Source organism: Oncorhynchus masou, chromosome 21 (genome assembly GCF_036934945.1).
Source record: "Oncorhynchus masou masou isolate Uvic2021 chromosome 21, UVic_Omas_1.1, whole genome shotgun sequence".
NCBI lineage: Eukaryota > Metazoa > Chordata > Actinopteri > Salmoniformes > Salmonidae > Oncorhynchus > Oncorhynchus masou.
Genome location: NC_088232.1, coordinates 30,256,856 through 30,269,795, shown reverse-complemented (window position 1 = coordinate 30,269,795; position 12,940 = coordinate 30,256,856). Strand labels below are relative to the sequence as shown.

Sequence of the window (12,940 nt, the reverse complement as noted above, 5' to 3'; positions counted from 1 at the left end):
CACTCAAACTGGACAGTTTTATCTCAATCTCCTCATTCAAAGACTCAATCATGGACACTCAGACTGACAGTTGTGGCTGCTTTGCGTGATGTATTGTTGTCTCTACCTTCTTGCCCTTTGTGCCCAATAATGTTTGTACCATGTTGTGCTGCTGCCATGTTGCGTTGCTACCATGTTGTTGTCATGTTGTGTTGATGCTACGTTGTTGTGTTTTGTCCTATATTTTACTTTTAATCCCAGTCTCCGTCCCCGCAGGAGGCCTTTTGGTAGGCCGTCATTGTAAATAAGAATGTGTTCTTAACTGACTTGCCTAGTTAAATAAAGGTTAAATAAAACTTGAAAAATGAAGCACTCCTTACGTAGGTACCCCTGAAATAAAGTTTTACTGTTAAGGGTTTGTTTTTGTTGGACTTCTTTATGTCTGATTCAATGTCTACATTTCAAAATAACACCTCTGGAAAAGACCCACTGTGCATGCAATTTTCTAGTCACCTGTTATCACTAGATCAGGCATTCATTTTTTAGATCTAGTTGTATGCAGTGGATCTAGTTGATGCTGGTCTGCAGAGAATTGACAATCAAGGTCCCATACTGATTGATCAAATAAGCACCTATACAAAGATTGGTTGTACATAGCACCCTCTAGATGGAAGAAAAGGAGATGAAACTTGGTGACTTCATTCAGATGAGTGAATTACTGACCTTAACAGTAAAGCAATTGGATAATACTTGAAACTGAAGTGCAAAGCTCAGTTTATTTATGAATTGGGAATAAAATACCCAAATGCATTTTATAATGTATGAATGTTGAACAGCAGTTATGAAAGTAACTGGTAGCACTTGTGTTTGGCCAAAAGAATGAAACATGCCTGGCATAATGGCAACTCATACTTTTATGAGCCATGAAATGGTAAGTATTTGAGCGCTCTAATTTGGTGTCATGACATTGTCATGGGTTGTAGGCTTTCATGAAATGCCACAACAGGTGATTCTGTAGGTGTAGCTACTATAATATTGCTTTAAACATTATTCAGCTCTACATTAGGTCTCTAGGGGTGACAGGGGCAGACCAACTAGCTATGGCAATACAAGTGGCATAGAAAGTTAGATTGTTTCCTGGGGTTGACATGGTATATTATTAGGCCCATATTATATAATTAAAAATGATCTGAAGTCACAGAAAAACATTATTTAAAGACTCATTCGTGCTGTGTTTCCATTGCTGGCAGAAGCTCAAAACCAATCACTAATAAATGTATATATATTGCAATACAGCATCACTAAGTCAAATATCAAACCATTTCTAACAAGGAATGTACAAATTACAAGTTGCAAAAAGTATTCCATAATATAAAAACAGCTTTTACCGAATTGCAAAACCAAAGTTTTAATCATGTAGTTAACAAAGACTAATTGAGTTATGAAATTATCAGAAAGGCTTGATTACATGCGCTTGAGGTTCAAAGGAGAAGTATTTTTTTTTTTTTTTTTTACAACCAAATCCCTATTTTTGATGTAAATGGCATGTTATAGAAGGGCCCCTAAACTACACAAGGATGAAGAAGTGATTTGCTGGTTTGGGTAAGTTTCTCAAAAACAAGGATATTCTATAACATGTCATTTAGCATTAAAAAAAAGAAAAATTACAAAAACAAATCACCTTTAAGGCCATAGCACAGAACAAGTTTTAAAAAATGCTAAAAAGCAAATTGGTATAATAAATTAAAAAAGTGTAACATCATTAAGGATTACAGCAATTACAATGCTGTATACAAGGGCACTTGAGAAATGTTTTATTTTTGCATTTCAAATGAATTCCCTGCCATTAAATAAATCCAAAAAAATAATTTTCTTTATAAGAACACTCAGAACATCTTACATTTCCTACTATGAACAGTCTTCATTTGCATTTTGAGGTTTGCATGTTCACCTGCATGGCTATGACATGTGAATTAATAGCATTGGCAGGTGTGTGTGTGTGCATGGGGGGGGGGGTTCCAGAGAAAGTAGTGTGTCCTGTTAATAAAGTTTTTGCTGTGTTCACAGGTCTAGGGCTGTTTCTGTCGAATCTTTGGTATATAGTCATGAATTTTTCCCAGATTTCGTCACGCAGCCATTGCTATATTAAGTAAGTATAACCTACCCACAATGAAAAGTAGACCAAACAAAACAAGGCACACGGTTCATTTTCAGACAACAAACTTGTTTTTGGTGGTGGAGCCGCTCTTTGTGGCGGTGTCAGAGTGGGACTGGTAGCCAATGGTCATCTTCATGGGGATTCCCAAGCGCTCCTTATAGACTCTCCTGTTGACACACACAGGGCAATGAGACGGGAGGTGGTAGCAAAATAAATGTTAAAAATGTATTGATCTTAGTAATTTAACCAAAGGCAAAATAATTTTGAAATACTAAGACTCTTTAGTAAGTCAATACATTTTCCTGCGGAGTCTGTTTTATAAAGCAAGAGCAAAGTTGGAACGCTAACTACACTAAGAAACATTGACTTCAAATTGATCCAACTTACCCTATGTGTGTTACGGCTTCCCTGTTGTCGAAGTCTGCGGTCCAAATGGCGATTTTGTCTCCTTTAGTGCGAATATTGACTACTGCGCCACACACTTCATCACTATAGTCATCGAAAGCCTCCCCAACGAGGCAGAGAAGCTGGACAGGTGATGTGCCCGTAAAAAATATGGAACCATACATTAACATTTCAGTGGCATCACAGAATTCCTTAATCCAGCTACACAGGTAGAAGCTTGAGGCTGTATTTCATTCCAAAAAGTCCACGCACACACACTAAGACATATACCCACACTAACTCACTGTTTCGAGCCAGAAGCGGTCCAGGTCTTGTCTCCTCTGCTGCTTGTTGAGCGTAATCAGCCAACGCCCTCCTTGCTTGTTTCGCTCATCCTCCCACATGGGCTCAATGCCATCCTGTCACACCAGAGGAGACAGCTTTACTTGGTTTAAAACCACAGGAGAAAATGCCATGGCTGAATAGTCCTGAACAATTTCCTTCCAGGCACACTTTACAATTAGGCTTAGTTGCAAAGATACCATGAAGTTACATGGAATAAAATGGCTTCCTTGTTCGCTTTTTGAAATGCCACAAACCTACCTTAAAGAGGGAGTAGTCGCATCCAGATATCAGATTGCTTGACAACTGAATATGATTATACAGACTGAAATGACAAGATAATTTTCTTAGTACAACACACACAATTGCAGTATATTGGAAAGGAACTGAAAGCGATCAAGATGATGAAAGAAGACATGTTGGTATAATCTCCAATTAACCTTTTCATACTCATTCAATCCATGTCATCAAAAAACTAACTTTAGTCTTATTGATACTTACGCCCAGAAATCTTCAACCGTGTCAAACTTCGAGATGAGGCGGAGGTTTGCCTGCCATGTTTTGGTCTTATCATTTTTGAAGAACCAGAGAGACCATCTGTTGGGGCAAAACAGAAATGGGATTTACATAAAGTAAACACTGACTAATTAAACGGCTGGTAAACAAACGTAATCAACAGCCCATAAGCCTCAAAGCAAATTAGGAAGTTATGGATGATGGGGGGGGGGGGGGATTGACACATGGTTCACTGCTTTGTGCCATATTCATTCAATGTCAAATCCTTAGGCAGTTCAATTGAGCTTGACTGCAGTTACAAAGTGAAATGCATAGTTGGTAATCACAGACAGACCCAGCTTGTGTTATGAACACTTATTAGCTATAACAATAAAGTGAGTCGCACACTGTATATACAGTACCAGTCAAAACTGTGGACCCACCTACTCATTCATTGGTTTTTCTTTATTTTGACTATTTTCTACATTGTAGAATAAGAGTGAAGACATCAAAACTATGAAGTAACACATAAGGAATCATGTAGTACCTAAAGAAAGTGTTAAACAAATCAAAATATATTTTAGATTCTTCAAAGTTGCCCCCCTTTGCCTTGATGACAGATTTGCACACATTTTTGGCATTCTCTCAACCAGCTTAATGAGGAAAGCTTTTCCAACAGTCTTGGAGTTCCCACATATGAGGAGTATTTATTGGCTGCTTTTCCTTCACTCTGCAGTCCAACTCATCCCAAAACCATCTCAATTGGGTAGAGGTCGGGTGATTGTGGAGGCCAGGTCATCTGATGCAGCACTCCATCACTCTCCTTCTTGGTCAAATAGCCCTTACACAGCCTGGCGGTGTGTTGGGTTAATGTCCTGTTGAAAAACAAATGATAGTCCCACTAAGCGCAAACCAGATAGGATGCTGTATCGCTGCAGAATGCTGTGGTAGCCATGCTGGTTAAGTGTGTCTTGAATTCTGAAATCTAAATAAAATCACTGAGTGTCACCAGCAAAGCACCCCCACACCTCTTCGTCCATCATCTGTTCACCTACTCTTCATCTCACAAAAACACAGTGGTTGGAACCAAAAGTCTAGAATTTGGACTCATCAGACCAAATGACAGATTTCCACCTGTCTAATGTCCATTGCTAGTGTTTCTTGATCGAAGCAAGTCTCTTTGGTGTCCTTTAGTAGTGGTTTCTTTGCAGCAATTCAACCATGAAGGCTTGATTCACGGCAGTCTCCTCTGAAAAGTTTGTTGAGATGGGTCTGTTACTTGAACTCTGAAGCATTTATTGGACTGCATCTGAAGTGCAGTTAACTCTAATGAACTTATCCTCTGCAGCAGAGGTAACTCTGGGTCTTCCTTTCCTGTGGCGGTCCTCATGACAGCCAGTTTCATCATAGTGTGTGATGGTTTTTGCGATTGCTCTTGAAGAAACGTTAAAAGTTCTTGAAATGTTCCACATTGGCTGACCTTCATGTCTTAGTCATGATGGACTGTGGTTTCTCTTTGCTTATTTGAGCTGTTCTTGTCATAATATGGACTTGGTCATTTACCAAATAGGGCTATCTTCTGTATACCACCCCTACCTTGTCACAACAACTGTTTGGCTCAAACGCATTGAGGAAAGAAATTCCACAAATTAACAAGGCACACAAGTTAATTGAAATGCATTCATAATATGGACTTGGTCATTCACCAAATAGGGCTATCTTCTGTATACCACGATGAAGCTGGTTGAGAGAATACCAAGAGTGTGCAAAGCTGTCAACAAGGCAAAGGGTGGCTACTTGAGGTCGACCGATTAATCAGAATGGCCAATTAATTAAGGCCGATTTCAAGTTTTCATAACAATTGGAAATTGGTATTTTTGGACACCGATTTGGCCATTTTTTTTACTCCTTTATTTAACTAGGGAAGTCAGTTAAGAACACATTCTTATTTTCAATGACGGGCTAGGAACGGTGGGTTAACTGCCTCGTTCAGGGGCAGAACGACAGATTTTCACATTGTCAGCTCGGGGGATCCAATCTTGCAACCTTACAGTTAACTTGTCCAACGCTCTAGCCACCTGCCTCACTCTCGTTGCACTCCACAAAAAGTCTGCCTGTTACGCGAATGCAGTAAGCCAAGGTAAGTTGCTAGCTGGCATTAAACGTATCTTATAAAAAACAATCAATCATAATCACTAGTTAAACTAGTAATATCATCAACCATGTGTAGTTATCTAGCGTGTCCTGCGTTGCAGATAATCTGACTGAGCATACAAGCATACAAGTATCTGACTGAGCGGTGGTAGGCAGCAGCAGGCTCGTAAGAATTCATTCAAACAGCACTTTTGTGCGTTTTGCCAGAAGCTCTTCGGTGTGCGTCGAGTATTGCGCTGTTTATGACTTCAAGCCTATCAACTCCTGAGATGAGGCTGGTGTAACCGATGTGAAACGGCTAGCTAGTTAGCGTGGTGCGTGCTAATAGCGTTTCAAACGTCACTCGCTCTGAGACTTGGAGTGGTTGTTCCCCTTGCTTTGCATGGGTAACGCTGCTTCGAGGGTGGCTGTTGTCGTTGTGTTCCTGGTTCAAGCCCAGGGAGGAGCGAGGAGAGGGACGGAAACTATACTGTTACACTGGTAATACTAAAGTGCCTATAAGAACATCCAATAGTCAAAAGGTTAATGAAATACAAATGGTATAGAGAGAAATAGTCCTATAATTCCTATAATAAGTACAACCTAAAACTTCTTACCTGGGAATATTGAAGACTCATGTTAAAAAGAACCACCAGCTTTCATATGTTCTCATGTTCTGAGCAAGGAACTTAAACGTTAGCTTTTTTACATGGCACATATTGCACTTTTACTTTCTTCTCCAACACTTTGTTTTTGCATTATTTAAACCAAATTGAACATGTTTCATTATTTATTTGAGGCTAAATTGATTTTATTTATGTACTATATTAAGTTAAAATAAGTGTTAATTCAGTATTGTTGTAATTGTCATTATTATAAATAAATAAATATTTGCCGATTAATCGGCATTGGCTTTTTTGGTCCTCCAATAATCGGTATCGGCGTTGAAAAATCATAATCTGTCGACCTCTAGGGGCTACTTTGAAGAATCTCAAATATATTAAAAAGTTTCACAGGTAAACTTTCCTTAACACAGAGTAGCAGCCTGTAATAGTCATCAACGAGCAGTAGCCTGGGTCAACTTACTTGTTCTGTAGGGGGTGTTTGATGTAGCTCTCAGGGCTCACGATCTCCTGACCAGTCTCTGCTTCTGCCCCTTCTTCAGCATGTTGGGGTGGATTTATATTTATTTCCTAGTGGAAAACAACTTGAAATTAGTAAGAAGTATGACCTTGCAGGACTGCCATGTCTTGGGTCATTGGTAAGTTTGATTGTTTTCGTTTTTATATACAACGCTGGGTTGAACGTGAGTATAGGTAATGACATCGGACTTTAGTTTTTTGCAACATCATTTCCAGACACTATTTACATAGGCTAGATGGTCCAACAGTATTTCAAATCAATGAACTGGTGTAAATACTGGTGTGCGTAAATGTATTGCACCAGCCATAATGATTGGGCAAGTTGGTGAACTGTCTGGCAGCTAGTTAGCTAGCTAGCCTAAAGTGGAAGCAACAGACTAGTCCAAGAAAGCCCAAGTTGACAACTAGCTAATTATACCATTTATAGTGCATCATGTTGGAAATGTACTACTAACATGTAGGTATGCGCAAATGCCCGACCGAGCGAATTTAACAGCTGTGACAACATTTACCGAACTTGTTGTTAGTTAGCTATAGTAGGCGATTCACATAGCTAGTGTACATTCCCCTCTCAGTTGTCTTTGCACTGCTTGGGTCGTGGCACAAAAAGTTTCTACAAGGGCAAGAATATCCGAAAATACAACCATGTAAAATGCATTTCCTTCGAATTTATTAGATTCGAGCTATTAATATTACATGCTGGATAACAATGTATATTGGACAACGGATTCCAATAACGTTATAAAATATTTTTTTCGGTAAAGGTACTCACCGGTTCCGCGGTCGCCATCTTATGAGTCTCGGTGTAGAACGTTGAAATTCATTGGACCAGAGAGGAAGAGCGAAGAGAGAGGGATAACGGTCGTCACTAGTTACCACAGCCACAAAGTCATAAACCAAGCCTATTTCTTACATGTATGTTCTTAAAACGTGATTTTAAACCTAACCTTAAACTAAGGCCAAAAATATTTTTTGATTGCCTACTATATAGCCAATTTTGACTTTGTGGCTGTGGTAACTAGAGATACCTAAATCTGTCTTCTCCAGCAGGTGGCGGTTTTTTTGCTCACCAAAGCGACGAGTTTTTTTATGGAGGTTGATGAGTGTCGAATTTGGTAAACACAATTTGAATGGTTTATTTGCCACGTGTAGCTTATTTGATCAATAGAAGTTGAGTAATTATTAGGTTGTGACGAGTGTACTGATAAAAGTAGTACACGTGACACCCCAGCAACTGAGAAAAAATACTTTATATCGGAGTTTTGCCTAGTTGACACTCGTTACCACAGCCACAAAGTCATAATCCAAGTGTATTTCTACAATTTAACTTCGTAAATGTGATTTTAAACCTAACCCTAATTTTACCTACAGTGCTAATTTTATGCCTAATCCCAGCCGTAAATATTTGCAGCGATAAGAGACAGTATGACGTTGTGGCTGGGGTAACTAGTGGAAACCATTGTGCCTGTTGTTCAAACGCATTATCTGCCCTTCGCATTGGCGAGAATGGTCTTCCCTTCCCCCGACTGCCTTCAATTTTTTAAATACATTTATTAGCGCGAAAGATTATGGATATACTGACAAGATACATATCTCAGTCTCTGCCCTAACACTGAGAATCGTTATTCCCAAAGCGGCAAGGCGAAATGTCTAGCTCCCGCCTATCCTTTCTTTGGATTGGTGGATACATCTCATTATTGTAATCTTCTTTTGAATATTCGATGAGGTTGTTGCCCACTACCGCCTGCATTTAATGCAGAGATGCCATGCTATTAGCCTCGTACCATGAATATGTATAGCCATCTCGAGACAACTCAAAGTTACATTTATTTCTGTAATTGTGAATTAAACAAGCAATACAATATATATATATATATATATATTTTAAATTTAACCTTTATTTAACCAGGTAGGCTAGTTGAAAACAAGTTCCCATTTACAACTGCGTCCTGGCCAAGATAAAGCATAGCAGTGTGAACAGACAACAACACAGTTACACATGGAGTAAACAATAAACAGGTCAATAACACAGTAAAAAATAAAGAAAAAAAGAGTCTATATACATTGTGTGCAAAGGGCATGAGGAGGTAGGCGAATAATTACAATTTTGTAGATTAACACAGGAGTGATAAATGATCAGATGGTCATGTGCAGGTAGCAATACTGGTGTGCAAAAGAGCAGAAAAGTAAATAAATAAAAACAGTATGGGGATGAGGTAGGTAAATTGGGTGGGCTATTTACTGATGGACTATGTACAGCTGCAGCGATCGGTTAGCTGCTCAGATAGCAGATGTTTAAAGTTGGTGAGGGAGATAAAAGTCTCCAACTTCAGCGATTTTTGCAATTTGTTCCAGTTACAGGCAGCAGAGAACTTGAAGGAAAGGCGGCCAAATGAGGTGTTGGCTTTAGGGATGATCAGTGAGATACACCTGCTGGAGCGCGTGCTACGGGTGGGTATTGCCATCGTGACCAGTGAACTGAGATAAGGCGGAGTTTTACCTAGCAATGACTTGTAGATGACCCGGAGCCAGTGGGTCTGGCGATGAATATGTAGCGAGGGCCAGCCAACTAGAGCATACAGGTCGCAGTGGTGGGTGGTATAAGGTGCTTTAGTAACAAAACGGATGGCACTGTGATAAACTGCATCCAGTTTGCTGAGGAGAGTATTGGAAGCTATTTTGTAGCTGACATCGCCGAAGTCAGTTTTACTAGGGTAAGTTTGGCGGCATGAGTGAAGGAGGTTTTGTTGCGGAATAGAAAGCCGACTCTAGATTTGATTTTAGATTGGAGATGTTTGATATGAGTCTGGAAGGAGAGTTTACATTCTAGCCAGACACCTAGGTACTTATTGATGTCCACATATTCTAGGTCGGAACCATCCAGGGTGGTGATGCTAGTCGGGCGTGCGGGTGCAGGCAGCGAACGGTTGAAAAGCATGCATTTTGGTTTTACTAGCGTTTAAGAGCAGTTGGAGGCCACGGAAGGAGTGTTGTATGGCATTGAAGCTCGTTTAGAGGTTAGATAGCACAGTGTCCAAGGAAGGGCCAGAAGTATACAGAATGGTGTCGTCTGCGTAGAGGTGGATCAGGGAATCGCCCGCAGCAAGAGCAACATCATTGAGATATACAGAGAAAAGAGTCGGCCCGAGAATTGAACCCTGTGGCACCCCCATAGAGACTGCCAGAGGACCGGACAACATGCCCTCCGATTTGACACACTGAACTCTGTCTGCAAAGTAGTTGGTGAACCAGGCAAGGCAGTCATTAGAAAAACCAAGGCTACTGAGTCTGCCGATAAGAATATGGTGATTGACAGAGTCGAAAGCCTTGGCCAGGTCGATGAAGACGGCTTCACAGTACTGTCTTTTATCGATGGCGGTTATGATATTGTTTAGTACCTTGAGCGTGGCTGAGGTGCACCCGTGACCGGCTCGGAAACCAGATTGCACAGCGGAGAAGGTATGGTGGGATTCGAGATGGTGATCTGTTTGTTGACTTGGCTTTCGAAGACCTTAGGCAGGGCAGGATGGAGCTGTTGGCCGAGGTTGGAGTAGCCAGGAGGAAGGCATGGCCAGCCGTTGAGAAATGCTTATTGAAGTTGTCGATTATCATGGATTTATCGGCGGTGACTGTGTTACCTAGCCTCAGTGCAGTGGGCAGCTGACAGGAGGTGCTCTTGTTCTCCATGGACTTTCCAGTGTCCCAGAACTTTTTGGAGTTAGAACTACAGGATGCAAATTTCTGCTTGAAAGAGCTGGCCTTTGCTTTCCTGACTGACTGCGTGTATTGGTTCCTGATTTCCCTGAACAGTTGCATATCGCGGGGACTATTCGATGCTATTGCAGTCCGCCACAGGATGTTTTTGTGCTGGTCGAGGGCAGTCAGGTCTGGAGTGAACCAAGGGCTATATCTGTTCTTAGTTCTGCATTTTTTTGAACGGAGCATGTTTATCTAAGATGGTGAGGAAGTTACTTTTAAAGAATGACCAGGCATCCTCAACTGATGGGATAATCATCAAAGAAGATAATAAAAAATAGATAATAAGCATACTTTTATTGTGTAACTAATCAGAAATTACATGACTTGTGCTCTCAGTCAATAATACACAGCTTTATTGTACACACACAAATACACTTAATTTCGGCCTACAAAATAACCAGCCAAGGTGGTCACTAGTGATGCACAGGTGCAGGTCAGGTGGCTTTAGGGTAAGTAAAGTTGAAGTTGGAGACTTATATCTCCCTCACTACCTTTCAGCAACAGCTATCTGAGCAGCTTACCGATCGCTGCAGCTGTACACAGCCCATCTGTAAATAGCCCATCCAACTTACTTACCTCATCCCTCAGCTCTTTTGCACTCCTGCAGCAAACCACCCCCACAACATGATTCTGCCACCCCCGTGCTTCATGGTTGGGATGGTGTTCTTCGGCTTGCAAGCCTCACCCCTTTTCCTCCAAACATAACGATGGTCATTATGGCCAAACAGTTCTATTTTTGATTCATCAGACCAGAGAACATTTCTCCAAAAAGTACAATCTTTGTGCCCATGTGCAGTTGCAAACCGTTGTCTAGATTTTTTATGGTGGTTTTGGAGCAGTGGCTTCTTCCTTGCTGAGCGGCCTTTCAGGTTATGTCGATATAGAACTAGTTTTAATGTGGATATAGATACTTTTGTACCTGTTTCCTCCAGCATCTTCACAAGGTCATTTGCTGTTGTTCTGGGATTGATTTGCACTTTTCGCACCACGGTATGTTCATCTCTAGGAGACAGAACATGTCTCCTTCTTGAGTGGTATGACGGCTGCATGGTGTTTATACTTGCGTACTATTGTTTGTACAGATGATCGTGGTACCTTCAGGCATTTGCAAATATGCTTCCAAGGATGAACCAGACTTCATCAAAAATTGTGGACCTCGGCTGATTTCTTTTGATTTCCCATGATGTCAAACAAAGAGTTTGAAGGTAGGCCTTGAAATACATCCACAGGTACACCTCCAATTGACTTATCAGAAGCTTCTACAGCCATGACATCATTTTCTGGAATTTTCTAAGCTGTTTAAAGTCACAGTCAATTTGGTGAATGTTAACTTCTGACCCACTGGAATTGTGATACAATAAATTATAAGTGAAATAATCTCTCTGTAAACAATTGTTGGAAAAATGACTTGTGTCATGCACAAAGTAGATGTCCTAACCAACTTGCCAAAACTAGTTTGTGAATAAGACATTTGTGGAGTATTTGAAACATGAGTTTTAATGACTCCAACATAAGTGTGTGTAAAATTCCGATTTCAACTGTACATATTACCTCAATTAGTCCGATTAACTGGTGCCCCCACACATTGACAATGTACCGGTACCACCTTTATATAGCCTCGCTACTGTTATTTTAATTGTCATTTTAGTTTTTTTTCTTTCTTTACTTATCTATTGTTTACCTAATACCTATGTTTTTATAAAAAATTGCACTGTTGGTTAGGACTTGCAAGTAAGCATTTCACTGTAAGGTATTCGGTGCACTTGACAAGTAAACTTTGATTTTAGTAACCCAAAAACAAATCATAATATAACAAATCATAATATATTTTATATTTGATATTCTTCAAATAGTCACCCTTTGCCTTGATAACAGCTTTGCAAACTTCTCTCAACCAGCTTCACCTGGAATGCTTTTCCAACAGTCTTGAAGGAGTTCCCACATATGCTGAGTATTTGTTGGCTGCTTTTCCTTCACTCTGCGGTCCGACTCATCCCAAACCTTATCAATTTGGTTGAGGTCAGGGGATTGTGGAGACCAGTTCACCTGATGCAACACTCAATCACTCTCATTCTTGGGTAAAATAGCCCTTACACAGCCTGGAGGTGTGTTGGGTCATTATCCTGTTGAAAAACAAATGATACTCTCACTAAGCCCAAACCAGATGGGATGGCGTATCGCTGCAGAATGATGTGGTAGCCATGCTGGTTGAGTGCACCTTGAATTCGAAACAAATCACAGTGTCACCAGTAACCCACCACACCATAACACCTCCTCCTCCATGCTTTACTGTGGGAAATACACATACAGAGATCATCCGTTCACCCACACCGCGTCTCACAAAGACACGGCGGTTGGAACCAAAAATCTCCAATTTGGACTCCAGACCAAAGGACAACTTTCCACCGGTCTAATGTCCATTGCTCTAGTTAATTGGTCCAAGCAAGTCTCTTATTCTTATTGGTGTCCTTTAGTGGTGTTTTTGTTGTTGCAGCAATTCGACCTTGAAGGCCTGATTCACAGTCTCCTCTGAACAGTTGATGTTGAG

The 12,940-nt window shown here is 40.6% G+C and overlaps 1 protein-coding gene across 1 annotated transcript; it reads right to left on the bottom strand.

Moving 5' to 3' along the window:
- Positions 1-736: 736 nt before the first annotated feature.
- LOC135508099 (eukaryotic translation initiation factor 4E-like) lies at positions 737-7,505 on the bottom strand. The gene is made up of 7 exons (XM_064928043.1): positions 7,406-7,505; positions 6,578-6,684; positions 3,365-3,460; positions 3,125-3,188; positions 2,827-2,940; positions 2,525-2,664; positions 737-2,304 (listed from the first exon to the last, which is right to left on the bottom strand). The coding sequence occupies exons 1-7, from the start codon at positions 7,421-7,423 to the stop codon at positions 2,190-2,192; spliced, it is 654 nt and encodes a 217-aa protein (XP_064784115.1). The 5' UTR covers positions 7,424-7,505; the 3' UTR covers positions 737-2,189.
- Between the last annotated feature and the right edge of the window lie 5,435 nt (positions 7,506-12,940).